General features: G+C 60.9%; 1 protein-coding gene across 1 annotated transcript in view; it reads right to left on the bottom strand.

Moving 5' to 3' along the window:
* UBE2D2 (ubiquitin conjugating enzyme E2 D2) overlaps positions 1 to 14,810 on the bottom strand; it is a 37,806-nt gene that overhangs the window by 13,775 nt on the left and 9,221 nt on the right. Inside the window, exons 2-5 of the mRNA XM_068165656.1 lie at positions 9,665 to 9,728; positions 1,077 to 1,108; positions 905 to 982; positions 702 to 807 (exon numbers count right to left, since the gene is read on the bottom strand). Of these exons, the coding sequence (XP_068021757.1) occupies positions 702 to 807; positions 905 to 982; positions 1,077 to 1,108; positions 9,665 to 9,728 (280 nt within the window). The remainder of the gene's footprint in view (positions 1 to 701; positions 808 to 904; positions 983 to 1,076; positions 1,109 to 9,664; positions 9,729 to 14,810) is intronic.

Genomic DNA, 14,810 nt, shown 5'->3' with positions numbered 1-14,810 from the left:
GCCCAGCCCCGGGCTGATGCCTCTCTGGGGCAGGGCAGGGCAGGCCCAGCCCCGGGCTGATGCCTCTCTGGGGCAGGGCAGGGCAGGGCAAGGCAGGGCAGGGCAGGGCAGGCCCAGCCCCGGGCTGATGCCTCTCTGGGGCGGGGCAGGGCAGGGCAGGCCCAGCCCCGGGCTGATGCCTCTCTGGGGCGGGGCAGGGCAGGGCAGGCCCAGCCCCGGGCTGATGCCTCTCTGGGGCAGGGCAGGGCAGGGCAGGGCAGGCCCAGCCCCGGGCTGATGCCTCTCTGGGGCAGGGCAGGGCAGGGCAGGGCAGGCCCAGCCCCGGGCTGATGCCTCTCTGGGGCGGGGCAGGGCAGGGCAGGCCCAGCCCCGGGCTGATGCCTCTCTGGAGCAGGGCAGGGCAGGGCAGGGCAGGGCAGGGCAGGGCAGGGCAGGGCAGGGGGGGCCCAGCCCCAGGCTGCTGGTGCACTCAGGCCAAGGTGAGGCAGGGAGCTGCTGGTGCAGGGGGGCTCACAGGCTCCTCTGGGCAGAGCCAAGCAGCCTCTCTGCTCTCCCAGGCAGCGCCCTGCAGCCACGCAGCCAGCTGAGCAGCCCCAGGAGCGGGAGGCAGGGGCAGCAGGCAGGCAGGCAGGCAGCAGCTTTGGCAGCCCAAGGGCTGAGCTGTGGCTGGGTTTCAGAGCAGGAGCAGCAAGGGCAGGTACCTTTTGAAATAGTTAGTGCTGGGGACCACTGTGACCGTAGGATGTCCAGACAAATGCTGCCGTTACTGTTGATGTTTGGGTGATAGATTCTCGTTGTAAATGCAACCTGCAGGAGGAAGCAGCAGGTCAGGGGAGGGCTCCCAGGGGGCCACAGCAGGCAGGCAAGGCAGGGAGGGAGGGGATGGCTGCTGGGGGCCGCTCACCTTGGGTGGTTTGAAGGGATAATCTGTTGGGAAGTGAATCGTCAGGAAGAAGACTCCACCTTGGTAGGGACTGTCGTTCTGTCAGGGAGAGAGAGAAGCATGGCCAGGGGAGGGGTCAGCACAGCAGCACTGGGGCACCACCAGCACCACCAGCCAGCCTCTCAATACTTACTGGTCCCATTATTGTGGCTTGCCAATGGAACACTGCAAGAGAGAAAAGATTCACTTCAGTGGGCAGAAGCTCAAGGTAAGGAACTGCTGTCTCCAGAGGCTCACACAGTGCTTTGGCTGGGAAGGCACTTTCAAGACCATCTGGCTCCCCCCTGGACTGGGGGGAGTGGGGGGTTAAAAGGTGGGGGAGTGCAAAGACTTAGTTAAAAGAACCTTCCAACCCAAGCCATGCTGTGATCCCATCATCTTAATTAAGAGCAATGCTGCAGGATCCTCTTGGATCTGGTGCTGCAGGGAGGGGAATGATCAGCCCCTGGACTGGGGAGGCTGGGGTTTAAAAGGTGGGGGGACTGGAGGCTTTAAACGGGGGGGAGGGGCACCTGGGGGCTTTAAAAAGGGGGAGGAACTGCAAAGACTTGGTTGAAAGAACCAAATGCTAAAGCAGGCTCCTGGGTTTGGTTTCCTTCCCCTTTAGCCTCCTGTGGCATCAGCAGGTGGGTGGGGAGGAGGTCACCCCACAGCCACAGCCCTGGGGCAGGCTCAGGCCCCTCTCCACCTCATGGGGGCTGAAAAGGGGAAAGAAAATTCCCCTGTTGGGGGCAACTCCCAGGTGAGCCAAGGCAGCATCTCACAGCTACCTAACTGCTGACACAGCTCCTGCAGCAGAACCTGGCACACCCCATGCTCTGCACCTGCTTCTCACCTTCCCATGGTGGGATCTCAGCACTCCCCAGGAGCAGGGAGCAGCCACATTTGTGTCATGGAATCACAGCATGGTTGGCTTGGAAGGGACCTGAAAGTTCAGCCAGCTCCAGCCCTCTGCCCTGGGCAGGGACCTCCCACCAGCCCAGGCTGCTCAACCCAGCACAGACCCAAAGGCTGCAGGGAGGCGAGGCAAGGCAAGGGGGTAAAAGCAGTGAAGGCCTCATCCAACCTGGCCCTGAGCACCTCCAGGGAGCAACCTTGGTTATTCCTTACCAAGGAGTGAGGTCTCCAGCCTCTTCTGACTGAAGATGAAGACTCAATCCCCACACTCAGCTTTTCTTGACCCAACTCAAGCTGCTCAGCTGATGTTCACAGCAATGTGCTCAGCAGGCCTGGAGGACCCTTCCCTGACACCCAGAATTCAAAAAGGCCTCAGCACAAGTGAAAAAAAGAGCTCCACATGATCAAAGACTTGTGAGAAGTGTCCAAACTTCTCCTTCCTGACAAGCTGCACACTGACTGCAGTAGGCTCATGGATCCATCACTGAGCTCCAGGGGGCAGGGCAAAGACTGCTGTGTCCAGAGCTTCCTCCATGAAGCACAACCCTGGTTTGGGGGCTGCAGGCAGAGCTCAGAAGGTGCTAGAACAGGACCAAGGGGCACAGAGGTTCAGAGAATGGTTTGGGTTGGAAGAGACCTTGAAGAGCATCCAGCTGCAACTCCTCTGCCATGGGCAGGGACACCTCCCACCAGCCCAGCTTGCTCAAGGCCTCATCCAGCCTGGCCTGGAACACCAAGGTGCCATTACAGCTGCTGGCATGGGGTGAGGCAAAGGGAGCCTGGCACCCCCCTGGCAGGCAGCTTCTGGCTCCAGAGCCCACCCTAAGCAGTTGTGTCTGGTGTTTGCCTTCTCCCACTCATCAGCCACAGCCCTCTTGCCATGACCTTCCAAAGGGATCAGGGTGCAGCCTTGCTGTGGCATCAACCTTCTCCCTCAGCATCCTCAAGCACATCCCCCTGCTCCTATGGACTTGTGCAGCTGTGTCCCAAGGCACAGAATGGGTTGTGTTGGAAGGGACCTTCAAGATTATCCAGTGCCACCCCCTCTGCCGTGGGCAGGGACACCTCCCCGCAGCCCAGGTCGCATCCAAGCCAGCCCAGACCCCAAGGCTGCAGGGCAGCAAGGCAAGGGCTTAAAAGGAGCAAAGCTCTCCATGCTCCACACTCTGGGACTGCTCTGGGGGTACCACACCTGTGCCCTGCAAAAACTCCCAGGGCAGTAACCAGCCAGCCTGGCAACCCCAAGTAAGACCTCCACACCCTGCTTCCCTGTGCGGCACCTGAGCCAGAGGCTGCTGGGACACTGCAGCTGCTGCCCAGGCAGGTAGCTGAGGCCTCAGCACTGGAGATATTCAAGGTACTCAAGAAGGCTCTGGGCAACCTGCTCTAGTGGATGATGTCCCTGCTGACTGCAGGGGGTTGGACTGGATGAGCTCTGGAGGTCCCTTGCAGCCCCAGACCACTCCAGGGCAGCCCCCAGAGCAGAGCTTATACCTCAGGGAGGATCTCTCCTACACAAAGCAAATGGAGAGGAGGCCCAAGCCTGGAATACCTGGACAGAGGTAACCTAAGCACCAGCCTGACTCAATCTCTAAGCTCAGCCTCCACAGAGGCCTCAAGGGCTCAGAAGCAAGCCTGGAGGGAGTGCCAGGATGAGTCTGCTCCACCCTGGGCAGCAGGAAGCGGCAGGGCAGAGTTTGGCTGCAGGGGACACAAATGAGCTCTCCCAGGTCTGCATCTGCTCCACAAGACAGCTTCACCTGCTGGGAGAAGGCTCATGGAGAGCCAGCAGCACACCAGGACAGCAGTCAGAGCTGGCAGCCTGCAGGGGGGCTGCTGGGGGGTTCCCTGGGTGCCTGCCCTCCCCCACAGCCTGTGCTGAGATCAGCAGCCCCACAGCTCTGCTGGGACAGCACCAGGAGCCTCCCCCTGTAGGGCAACACCACACCTCCAGCACTGGCAACTGCAGACCCCAGCTGCTGCAGGGTCCTTCTGGAAGGCAAGCTGCAGGAGGACAGTCACAGAGGGCATCAGGTTGGAAGAGACCCCCAAAGGTCCTCTTGTCCAACCCCTCTGCAGGCAGCAGGGACACCTGCAAGCAGAGCAGGCTGCCCAGGGTCACAGCCAGGCTGATCCTGAATGTCTGCAGGGATGGAACCTCAACCCCCTCCCTGGGCAGCCTGTTCCAGTGTCTCCCCACCCTCCCTGTGCAGAATTTCCTCCTGATGGCCAACCCAAGTCTGCCCTGAGAGGAGCAGCAGGTTTGTCACAGAGGCTGCTGTGGCCTTCTGAGCAACTCTGCATCAGTGTGGAGCCAGGAAGCCAAGGCTCAGGTGTTCAGTCCTGGTGCTCACCCGCATCCCAAGGGCTCTGGCAGCTTCAGAGGCCCCAACAGCTGCAGCAGGGCAGGGAGAAACCTAGAAACCAACAGAGGGGTGGCAGAAACCCAGCAGTGAAGGCACAGAAAGGCCACTGAGGCTTTCCCAAGCATCAGCAGATGTGGTAAGGCTCCCTGTGAGTGCAGCACAGACAGCACTGGAGCAAGCTTGGCCTTCACATCAGAAGGAGCAGCTCACCTGAAGCCCAGAAAGCAGAAAGGAAAGCACCTTGCCAGTGAAGCTCAACACCTCACTACACAGCAGGGCAGGCTGGCAGCTGCTTTTCTCTCCACCTCCTAGCCCAGACCACAGTGCCTGCTGAAGCCAAGCTCTGCATCCTCCCGGCAGCCAGGGCAGGTCTGATGAGCTCCAGCTGGAGCTGTGACACACAGCCCACTTCAGGTGACTCCTGACTCTCAAATCAGCCACTCACAAAGCTCTTGACCAGGTCAGGGGGTGCTGGGCACAGGGACATGGTCAGGAGTGAAGTGAGCCACAGCACAGCACCCTGGAGGCAGCCTTGAGCCAGCCAGTCCCAAGCATGCTCCCAAAACTAAGGCTAGAGGTGGGTGGAGAAGGACTGAGCCTCCACTAGCAGGGGACACAAACCTCTGTCCCTGCAGCTGGCAGCTCCTCCCTTCCCAGAGCTGAGGAGCTCCAGGGACAGGGGGGAAGGGCTTGAAGCTGAGGGAGAGCAGGTTTGGGCTGGACCTCAGGAAAAACTTCTACAGCATAGGGGTGGGGAGGCTCTGGAGCAGGCTGCCCAGGGAGGCTGGGGCTGCCTGCTGCCTGGAGGTGTTCCAGGCCAGGCTGGATGAGGTCTTGAGCAGCCTGGGCTGGTGGGAGGTGTCCCTGCCCATGGCAGAGGGCTGGAGCTGGCTGAGCTTTGGTGTCCCTTCCACCCCAGCACATGCTGTGCCTCTCTGAGCACCAGCAGGACCCTGCTCAGACACAAGGGGAAGCAGAGCACTCAGGGTCACACTGGTTCCCAGTGCATCACCTTAAGGCCTTAAGCAGCCTGGGCTGGTGGGAGGTGTCCCTGCCCATGGCTGAGGGGTGGAGTAGATGATCTCTGAGACCCACAGGGAGGTCAACAGGCACCCTAGAAGCTTCCCTGGGGTGTTACACAGCCCCTCCTGCACAGCAGAGCTGCTGCAGCTCAGTGCAAGCATATTCATAGGATCAGGGAATGGGAGGGGTGGGAAGGGACTTCCAGAGCTCATCCAGCCCAAGCCCCCTGCCAAAGCAGCATCACCCAGGGCAGGGCACACAGGAACACATCCTGGCAGGATTCTAAAGCCTCCAGAAGAGGCTCCACAGCCTCTCTGGGCAGCCTGCTCCAGGGCTCCAGCAGCCTCACCCCAAAGTTTCTCCTCATGCTGAGGTGAGGCTGGTGCCCATTGCTCCTTGCCCTGTCACTGGGCACCACCAAGCAGAGCCTGGCCCCTTCCTCCTGACCCCCAGCCCTCAGATACTGATAGACATTGATCACATCCCCTCTCAGCCCTCTCCTCTCCACACTGAACAGCCCCAGGGCTCAGCCTTGCTTCACAGCAGAGATCTTCCTGTCCCTTCATCATCCTCACAGCCTCTCCAGCAGGTCTGTGTCTCTCTGGAGCTGGGGAGCCCAGAGCTGGACCCAGGATTGCAGCTGTGGTCTCAGCAGGGCAGAGCAGAGGGGCAGCAGACCCTCCCCAGCCCTGCTGGCCACACTTTGCTTGCTGCACCCCAGCACCCCATTAGTCTCTGTTGCCCACAAGGGCACTTAGCTGTCCCCTGCAGAACTTGCCAGCACTCCCCAGGTCTTTCTCCATGGAGCTGCTCTCCAGCAGGACAACCCCCAGCCTGTACTGGTGCCTCCTCTCAGGCATCTCCTTTGCTGCCAAGGCGTTCAGTACCTTCCACAGGTCCCTGGATTCACCCCAGAGCCCACCACAAAGCTGCACAGGTCAATGTCCAAGTGCTGTCCTACTGCAGACACCCTGACCTTGCTCTTCTCACTCATCCCCAGGAGCTGAGTGCTGCTGGCACAGGCAGCTCCCCAGCAGTCCTACTCCACAGAGAGGAGACTCCACAAGCTGCAAAGCTCAGAGGCCTCCCACAAAGCCTGCAGGAGTGGCCAGTGCTGGGCTCCCTGGGATGAGGACAGGGACTGGCTGGAGAAGGCACAGCAAAGGGCTGCAGAGATGCTGAAGGGCCTGGAACATCTCTGTGAGGAGAGACTGAGGGGCTTGGGGCTGTTTGGCCTGTAGAAGAGCAGCCTGAGGGGGGGAAATCTCATCAATGCTGATCAATACAAGGCTGGGTGGCAGCAGGATGGGGCCAGGCTTTGTTCAGCGGTGCCCAGTGCCAGCCCAAGGGGCAGTGGGCACAGACTGGACCATCAGAAGTTCATCTGAAGATGAGCTTCTTCTCCCAGGCACCCAGCACCAGAACAAGAGGACACAGTCTCAAGCTGTGCCAGGGGAAGTTTAGGCTGGAGGTGAGGAGAAAGTTCTTCCCAGACAGAGAGATTGCCCATTGGAATGTGCTGCCCAGGGAGGTGGTGGAGTCCCCATCCCTGGAGGTGTTCAAGAGGGGATTGGATGTGGCACTTGGTGCCATGGTCTAGTCACGGGTCTGTGGTGACAGGTTGGAGTCGATGATCCTCGAGGTCTCTTCCAGCCTTGGTGATTCTGTGCCTTGGCCTCAACCTCTGCTCAGCAGCATCAACCCCTGGGACACCTCAGCTGCCTCTTCAGGGGCAGATGGGGAAGCTGCAACTGCCTAAAGGAGCATCCAGCTCAGCACTACAGGGTGCACCTCAGCCTCCTCCCCAGGCAAGGGCACAAAGGGAGAGAGGACCTGCTGCCCACCAGAGGATGCCAGACAGCAAAATGGACTGTTTCCCTTCCTGCTGTCACACAGCTCCTCAGCATGCAGAAGGACAACTGCAAACCACACATCACTGAGCACCTGGGCACAGGATGCCCAACTGAGGTGCAAGACAGAGAGAGCAGCAAGTTCTTGGAGGTGCTGGGGTGGGGAGAAGCTGGGCAGGAGCCAGCAATGGGCACTGGCAGCACAGGAGGCCAAGGGCAGCCTGGGCTGCATCCAAACCAATGTGGCCAGAGCTGGAGAGAGAGGATCCTGCCCCTCTGCTCTGCGAGACCTCACCTGCAGGGCTGTGAACAGCTGTGGGACCTCCAACACATGGGAGACCTGGGGCTGATGGAGAGGGGCCAGAGGAAGCCACAGAGGTGATGAGGGGGGGCTGGAGAACCTCTGCTATGGGCACAGGCTGGGAGAGTTGGGGCTGTCAGCCTGGAGAAGAGAAAGCTCCACGGAGACTTCAGAGCAGCCTTCCAGTACCTGAACGGCTCCAGGAGAGCTGGGGAGGGACTTTGGACAAGGGCTGGGAGTGCAAAGACAAGGGACAATGGCTTTGAGCTGGGAGAGGGCAGACTGAGACTGGAGATGAGGGAGAAATTCATGGCAGTGAGGGTGGGGAGACACTGGCACAGGTTGCCCAGGGAGGGGGTTGAGGCCCCACCCCTGCAGCCATTCAAAATCAGCCTGCATGTGTCCCTGGGCAGCCTGCTCTAGCTGGAGAGGTCTCTGCTGCCTGCACAAGATGGCCTCTGATGGCTCTTCCAACCCAGTGCAGCCTGTGCATCAGCCAAGGGTACCCTGCAGGTGAAGGCTGCAGAGCCAACAGATATGGGAGGAGTTTGCAACCTAGCAGCACCATGGGGATTCCACCTGCAGTCCCTGCCTCAGACCTGAGCAGCTGTGTCCAAATCAAACCCCAAGTCCCTCACAGCAGGGCCTGGACATTCTGCTGAGAGAAAGCCACAAGGAGGATCCCAGATTGAGGGAGGCCCTGCCTGGAAGTTAAGAGTCACAGCATGGTTGGGTTGGAAGGGACCTCCAAGCTCAGCCAGCCCCAAGCCCCTGCCCTGGGCAGGGACACCTCCCACCAGCCCAGGCTGCTCAGGGCCTCATCCAGCCTGGCCTGGAACACCTCCAGGCAGGAGGCAGCCACAGCCTCCCTGGGCAGAAGCCAAACCCACTTCTCAGTTCTCCTCTCTGGTGAGCTCTGCAGTCCCACAGATGACAGACCAAGGCCTGCTCCCAAGGGTCCTACAGAGCTCCATCCACCACAGGAACTCTTCAAACCTCTGAGCCAGAAACTCATCACAGGAGCATCTGCTTGGGAGAGACCTTTCAGGCTGAGTCCAACCCTTCCCCCAGCACTGCCAGGGCACCACTGAGCCATGGCCCTCAGCACCACATCTGCACAGCTCTGGGGATGGAGACTCCACCACTGCCCTGGGCAGCCTGGGCCAGGCCCTCACAACCCTGCTGGGGATGAGATTGCTCCTCATGGCCAACCTAAACCTGCCCTGGGGTAACCTGACAACATTTCCTCTCATACTATCACTTCTTGTTAGGGAGCAGAGCCCAACCCCCAGCTCACTGCAGCCTCCTCTCAGGGAGCTGCAGAGAGCAATGAGGTCTCCCTCAGCCTCCTCTGCTCCACACTGAACACCCCCAGCTCCCTCAGCTACTCCTCCCCAGCCCTCTTCTCCAGACCCTTCCCCAGCTCTGTTGCCCTTCTCTGGCCCTGCTCCAGCTCTTCAATGTCCTTCTTGGAGTGAGAGGCCCAGAACTGAACCCAGCACTAAAGCTGTGGCCTCCCCAGTGCCCAGTCCAGAGGCACAATCCCTGCCCTGCTCCTGCTGCCCACACCATTGCTGCTCCGGGCCAGGCTGCTGCTGCCCTTCTTGCCCACCTGGGCACCCCCTGAGCTCCTCTCCAGCTGCTGTCACCCAGCACCCCCAGGGCCTTCTCTGCTGGGCACTTTCCAGCCCCCCTGTCCCCAGCCTGGAGCCTTCCTGAGGTGGCTGTGCCCCAAGTGCAGCACCCAGCCCTGGGCCTTGCTGACCCCAAACCCAACATCACTTCCCCAATTCCAGCTGTCATTTACCATCTCCTTTTCTTTCAGCTCACATTTTAGCCTCTGTCCCCAAAGACTACCTGGAGCCTTCCTAAGCTGCAGTTTACCCCCTCCTGGGTCATGCAGTTCACTCTCACCTCACTGCACTACCAACTGGGCTCAGGAGCAGGCTGGAGGACTTCCTGTGGCTACACAACAAGATGGAGTGGAGGTGCCAGAGGAGCTCAGAAGGCTGCTCCCAGCTGCCTGCTGGTTTGGGCCCCAGAGCTGCTGCAGCTGGGTAACCTCAAGGCCTGTGGGTGGCAGAGCTGCTGACCCCCAGGATGTGCTCCTGGCAGCGACACAGAGGGAGGGGAGCAGGAGGCACCGGGGGGGGCAGAGGGCTGAGGCTGGGCTGTTGAGCAGCCTAGGCAGAAGAGAAGGGCTCTGCTTGCTCAGGGGCTGGCCATCCCCTTTCAGAAGGAAAGGGGAAGCTGGAGAGCAGTGGGGGGGGGGGCTGATACTTACTGTCATCACCAACAGGCCCTGCTGAACACTGTGCTGGAGGGTCACGAGCCAGGTCATTCAACTCCTGCAAGACACAAACACCTCGGGGTCAGTCTGGGCCCAGCCCCTGTGCTGAGAGCAAGTTGCTGCTGGCAGCTCCTGGGGCTCAGGCCTGCTCCCAGGACTGCCTTTCCTGAACACCCCACAGCTAATGGCCAGGCCACCAGCAAGCCAAGCTGCAGCTTGAAGCCAGGTCTGGAGTCACAGCAACCTCCCTGGCTCCCGAGGTCTCTCAGGTTTCCCTCCATGGCTGGAGGCCCTCAGGACCCCCAGCCAGCACAGAGGTGGCTCATGGTCCACTCTCTCTCTGGCAGAGAGAGGATGGCTCTCAGGAGCGGCCCCCAGGCTGCCCCAGCTGCACTGATCCAGGTCACCCCCTCCAGCCTGCAGGACACAAACCCCCCAGACCCTGGGGCTGGGCTGCCTCCAGATGTGTGCAGCAGTGACTGCCTGGAGAAGGACACCAGGCCCTCTGCTCCTCCCGACCTGCCAGGCCACCAGGGGAGATCCTCCCCTTCCAAGAAGTCCTGTCAGGCATCTTCCCCTGAGGGAATCCTAGGATACATCTGACAATCCCAGCAGGGAGGGGTTGGAAGAGACCCCTGGAGCTCACTCAGCTCCAGCAGGGCACCCACAGCAGCTTGCCCAGCAGCACAGTGCCCAGGGTGGAGGATGGAAGCTCTCCATACAAGGAGACTCCACAACCTCTCTGGGCAGCCTGCTCCAGGCCTCCTGCACCCTCATACCAAACAGCTTTCTCCTCCTGGGTGCCAGTTTGTGTCCCAGTTTGTGTCCCTTGTGCTGTCCCTGGGCACCACTGAGCAGAGTCTGCCCCCAGCCTCTTGCCCCTGCCCAGATCCTTTAGTTCTTGCTGAGCATTGCTCAGCTCCCCTCTGGGGCTGCTCTTCCCCAAGCTCTCAGCCTCTGCTCCTCACAGAGCTGCTCCAGGCCCCTCAGCAGCTCTGCAGCCTCCCACTGGACTCTGCTCAGCAGTTTCCTGTCCCTTGAGCTGGGGAGCCCAGAACTGGACACAAGACTCCAGCTGCAGCTCCACTGGGGCAGAGCCAAGGAAGAGAAGCCCTGAGCTGCTGCTGGCCACACTGCTGAGCCTCAGCTGCTCTGCTTGAGGGAGAGCAGTCAGAACCTCCCTGAACCACACACCCAGCTTCAACCCGCAGCACAACCTCCTCCCAGATCAGCAGCAGTCCCCACTGGCCCCAGGCACTCACCCCAGCCCCCTGCTTAGGGAGTGAGCTCCAGTGGGAAGTGCAAACAGAGGCAAACTCCCAGGGCCAGCCCTGCCTGCTCCCCTCCTGCCCTGGCACTGTCCTGCTGTGGGCCCACAGAGGCTTTAGGGCCAATGCTGAGGACAAGGTGGCTGCAGGGGTGGAAAGGAGCTTCTGCTGAGGGGTCTGGGGGTATTTACAGGCAAGGCTCCTGAAGAGATCACCTCAGGAGTTCCAGCTTCTGCTTCCCAAGAGCTGGGAGGCCACCAGGGGCCAAACCTCCTCCTGCTGCCTCACAAGGATGCAGCCTACCACCAAACACCAACCTCAGGACGCTCTCCTCAGCAGGCACAAAGCCTCCCACAGCCTCAGCACTGTGCCAAGCAGAGCCCTCTGCTTCCACTCTTAGCTGCTCCCAACTTCTGAAAGCCTCCTGACCTGACACCAGCCCAGGGCAGCTTTAGTGGGGCTCCTGCTGAGCCTCCTGCAGGCTGCTCCCCAAGCACTCCTTGCTCCCATGCTGTGTGGGTCAGCATGGGCTTGGACAGGAGCAGCTGCTGAGCAACACCTCCAGACATCCTGGCAAGCAGGAAAGCCCTTCAGAGCAGTCAGGATGCACTCAGCCAAGCCAGGAATCCCTCCTCACCTCCTGGCTGGGCTACAGGCATCAGCTGGACAAAGACAGGACCCTGCTCTCCCTCCCCCCCAGCACAGCAAATGTGTTGAGCAGCATCCTGAGCAGCAGAAGGCAGCTCCAGCCAGAGGTGCACTGAGATGGCAGAGAATGAGACCTGGTTCGACCCCAGAGAGCCTTTAAGAACAAGTCCAACCCTTCCCCCAGCACTGCCAGGGCACCACTGAGCCATGGCACTCAGCCCCACAGCTCCAGGGCTCTGAACCCCCTTCAGGGATGGGGACTCCACCACTGCCCTGGGCAGCCTGGGCCAGGCCCTCACAACTCTTTTGGGGAAGAAATTGCTCCTCATAGCCAACCTAAACCTGCCCTGGGGCAACTTGACAACATTTCCCCTCATACCATCACCTATTACTAGGGAGCAGAGCCCAACCCCCAGCTCACTGCAGCCTCCTCTCAGGGAGCTGCAGAGAGCAATGAGGTCTCCCTCAGCCTCCTCTTCTCCACACTCAACACCCCCAGCTGCTCCTCCCCAGCCCTCTTCTCCAGACCCTTCCCCAGCTCTGTTGCCCTTCTCTGGCCCTGCTCCAGCTCCTCAATGTCCTCCTGGGAGTGAGAGGCCCAGAACTGAACCCAGCACTCAAGCTGTGGCCTCCCCAGTGCCCAGTCCAGAGGCACAATCCCTGCCCTGCTCCTGCTGCCCACACCATTGCTGCTCCAGGCCAGGCTGCTGCTGCCCTTCTTGCCCACCTGGGCACCCCCTGAGCTCCTCTCCAGCTGCTGTCACCCAGCACCCCCAGAGCCTTCTCTGCTGGGCACTTTCCAGCCCCTCTGTCCCCAGCCTGGAGCCTTCCTGGGGTGGCTGTGCCCCAAGTGCAGCACCCAGCCCTGGGCCTGGTTGAACCTCACCCCTCTGACCTGAGCCATGGATGCAGCCTGGCCAGGTCCCTCTGCAGAGCCTCCTGACCCTCCAGCAGGTCAGCACTGCCACCCAACTCAGTGCTGCCTGCAGATTGACCAAGGGCAGGGAGCTGGTGAGAGGCTGAGCACCACTGAGCAGCCTGCACCGTACCCTGCTCAGCAGCCAGCCCAGACAGCTGGGGCCACCAGCACAGCAGGGGGACACAGCCACCTGCAGCTCCGGGGCACCCAAGGGCCACACAGCTGCCTCTGGTCAGCCTGGTCAGGGCTGCAGAGGGTCTCCAGAGCCCAGGTGAGCAGAACAGGCAGGAAGGGCCAGGAGCACAGCCTCTCTCTGAAGGTGCCTGCGGTGTAATCCACTGCCCAACACCAGCAGGAAAGGCAATGTCACAAGGCAGGGCTCAGAGGCCTCAACAGCTGCTGAGAGGAACCACCTGAAGTCCTCCTCAGCACTCCCCATCAGCTCAGAAGGAACACAACTGTTCCAATCCATGCATGGGGATGCATGACCACTGGACTGGACTCAAGAACCTCAGCTGCACACAGGCTGCAGCTTCAGCAGCCTCAGCCAGCAAGGAGAACAGAGAGCTCCAGAGCTGCTCAGGAGCCCCTCTGCACCCAACAGGATCACACCACAGCTCTGCCAGGAGGGGAGCAGCTTCCCAGCAGGTGAGGGACACCACAAAGCTCAGCTGGCAGCAGGCAGGTTGCTCCCCAGCACTCTCTGCCATCTCCATTTGCAGCTGGAAGGAGCACTAGGGGCTCCTGAAGCTCTGTCCAGCACCTCCCTGGAAGGAAAACTCCCCCTGCATGCTCCCAGCCCTCACCAGACAGAACTCCACAGAGAAGTTGGAAGGGACCTTAAAGCTCAGCCAGCTCCAGCCCCCTGCCATGGGCACCTCCCACCAGCCCAGGCTGCTCAAGGCCTCATCCAGCCTGGCCTGGAACTCGTCCAGGCAGGAGGCAGCCACAGCCTCCCTGGGCAACCTGTGCCAGTGTCTCCCCAGCCTCATTGCCAACAATTCCTCCTTCCTCTCCAGTCTCAGTCTCCCCTCTCCCAGCTCAAAGCCATTGTCCCTCATCCTGGCACTCCCAGCCCTTGTCACAGGTCCTTCCCCAGCTCTCCTGGAGCCCTTCAGGTCCTGGAGGACTGCTGTCCTGCTCCATGACTCCAGAGGGGGAAGCCTCACAGATTGCAGTCCCTGCAAACAGCCACATGTGAGCTCCTCCTGCCTGGAGAAATCCAGCAGCATCTCAAGTCAAGTCCCTGCAAAACCAAAGCTGCCAGCTCCTGCAGGACACCAGCTGGGACAGCAGTCAGGAAGGAGAAGCTCAGCAGGACCCCTCTGACCACAGCCAGCAGCTGCAGGAGCCCCCTGCCAGCTCTGCAGGCTGGAGAGGGCTGAGGCAGGAGAGGATCTCCTGGCAGGCTGTTCCCTTCAGGGTGCCCACAGCAGTGAGGCTGCCACCCCTCCCTGGCAAGGGAAGCAGAGGCTGGGGCCAGGAGAACACAGGCTCTACCTACAGCTGTGGCTACCCAGAGAGGATGCAAGTGATGAGCCCCCAGCTCACTCTGCCTTCTGAGGACTCCCTTGCAGCTCCTGAGGCACTGCCAGCACAACCCCAGAGCCAGCTGTGGTCACAGCTCCCAGCTGTTGCTGAGGGAGACTGAGAAGCTGCTGGGTTGCCACAGCAGAAGTGCCCCTGGGGGTCTCATGAGGGTGGGACTCCAGAGGGACTGGTATCCCCAACCTGCCACCACCACCAGGGCTAGCAGAGCCAGGCTGCAAGGCAGCTGCTGCCCTGGGAGGAGCTGCTGGGCAATGGGCAAGGCTGATTTGAAACCAAAAGCTGAAGGGAGGCCTTAGCTGCTTACCATTTGAGGCAGCTGCTGCTCCTTCAGCTCAGCCCAGGGGGCTTTGCTTTAGGAAGCTGGAAGGGAGAGCTCAGGCAGCCTTCAGCTGAAGGCTGAGTCACACAGCTCCCAGGAGGCCACCCCACCAGGACCTGCCTCCAGCTGCAAAGCCAAGCCAGAGCTCCAGGCTCCTGCCAGCCTCCCTGCAGCACAACCCTCCTGGGGGGTGGCCCCCCATGCAGACTGGGCCAGAGCCAGCAGCATTCACCAGCTCCTCAGCAACCAGGCAGGGAAGTGTGACACAGAGCAGAGCCAACTTCAAGGTGCCCTGCCCCAGGGCAAAGCTGAAGGAAACCCTCACAGGAGGGCTCCAAAAGCAGATCTGTGGCCATCAGCTCCCAACCCAAGCAGCCCCTGGGTGGGTGGCTGAAGGAAGGAGGGGGGGAACATGCTGACAGCCCAGACCCTCCC

Source organism: Melanerpes formicivorus, unplaced genomic scaffold (assembly GCF_026170545.1).
Source record: "Melanerpes formicivorus ecotype bairdi unplaced genomic scaffold, bMelFor1.0.p_v2 SCAF_91, whole genome shotgun sequence".
Classification (NCBI taxonomy): domain Eukaryota; kingdom Metazoa; phylum Chordata; class Aves; order Piciformes; family Picidae; genus Melanerpes; species Melanerpes formicivorus.
Note: the sequence above shows the minus strand (reverse complement) of the source record. Positions and strands in the feature narration are given on the sequence as shown.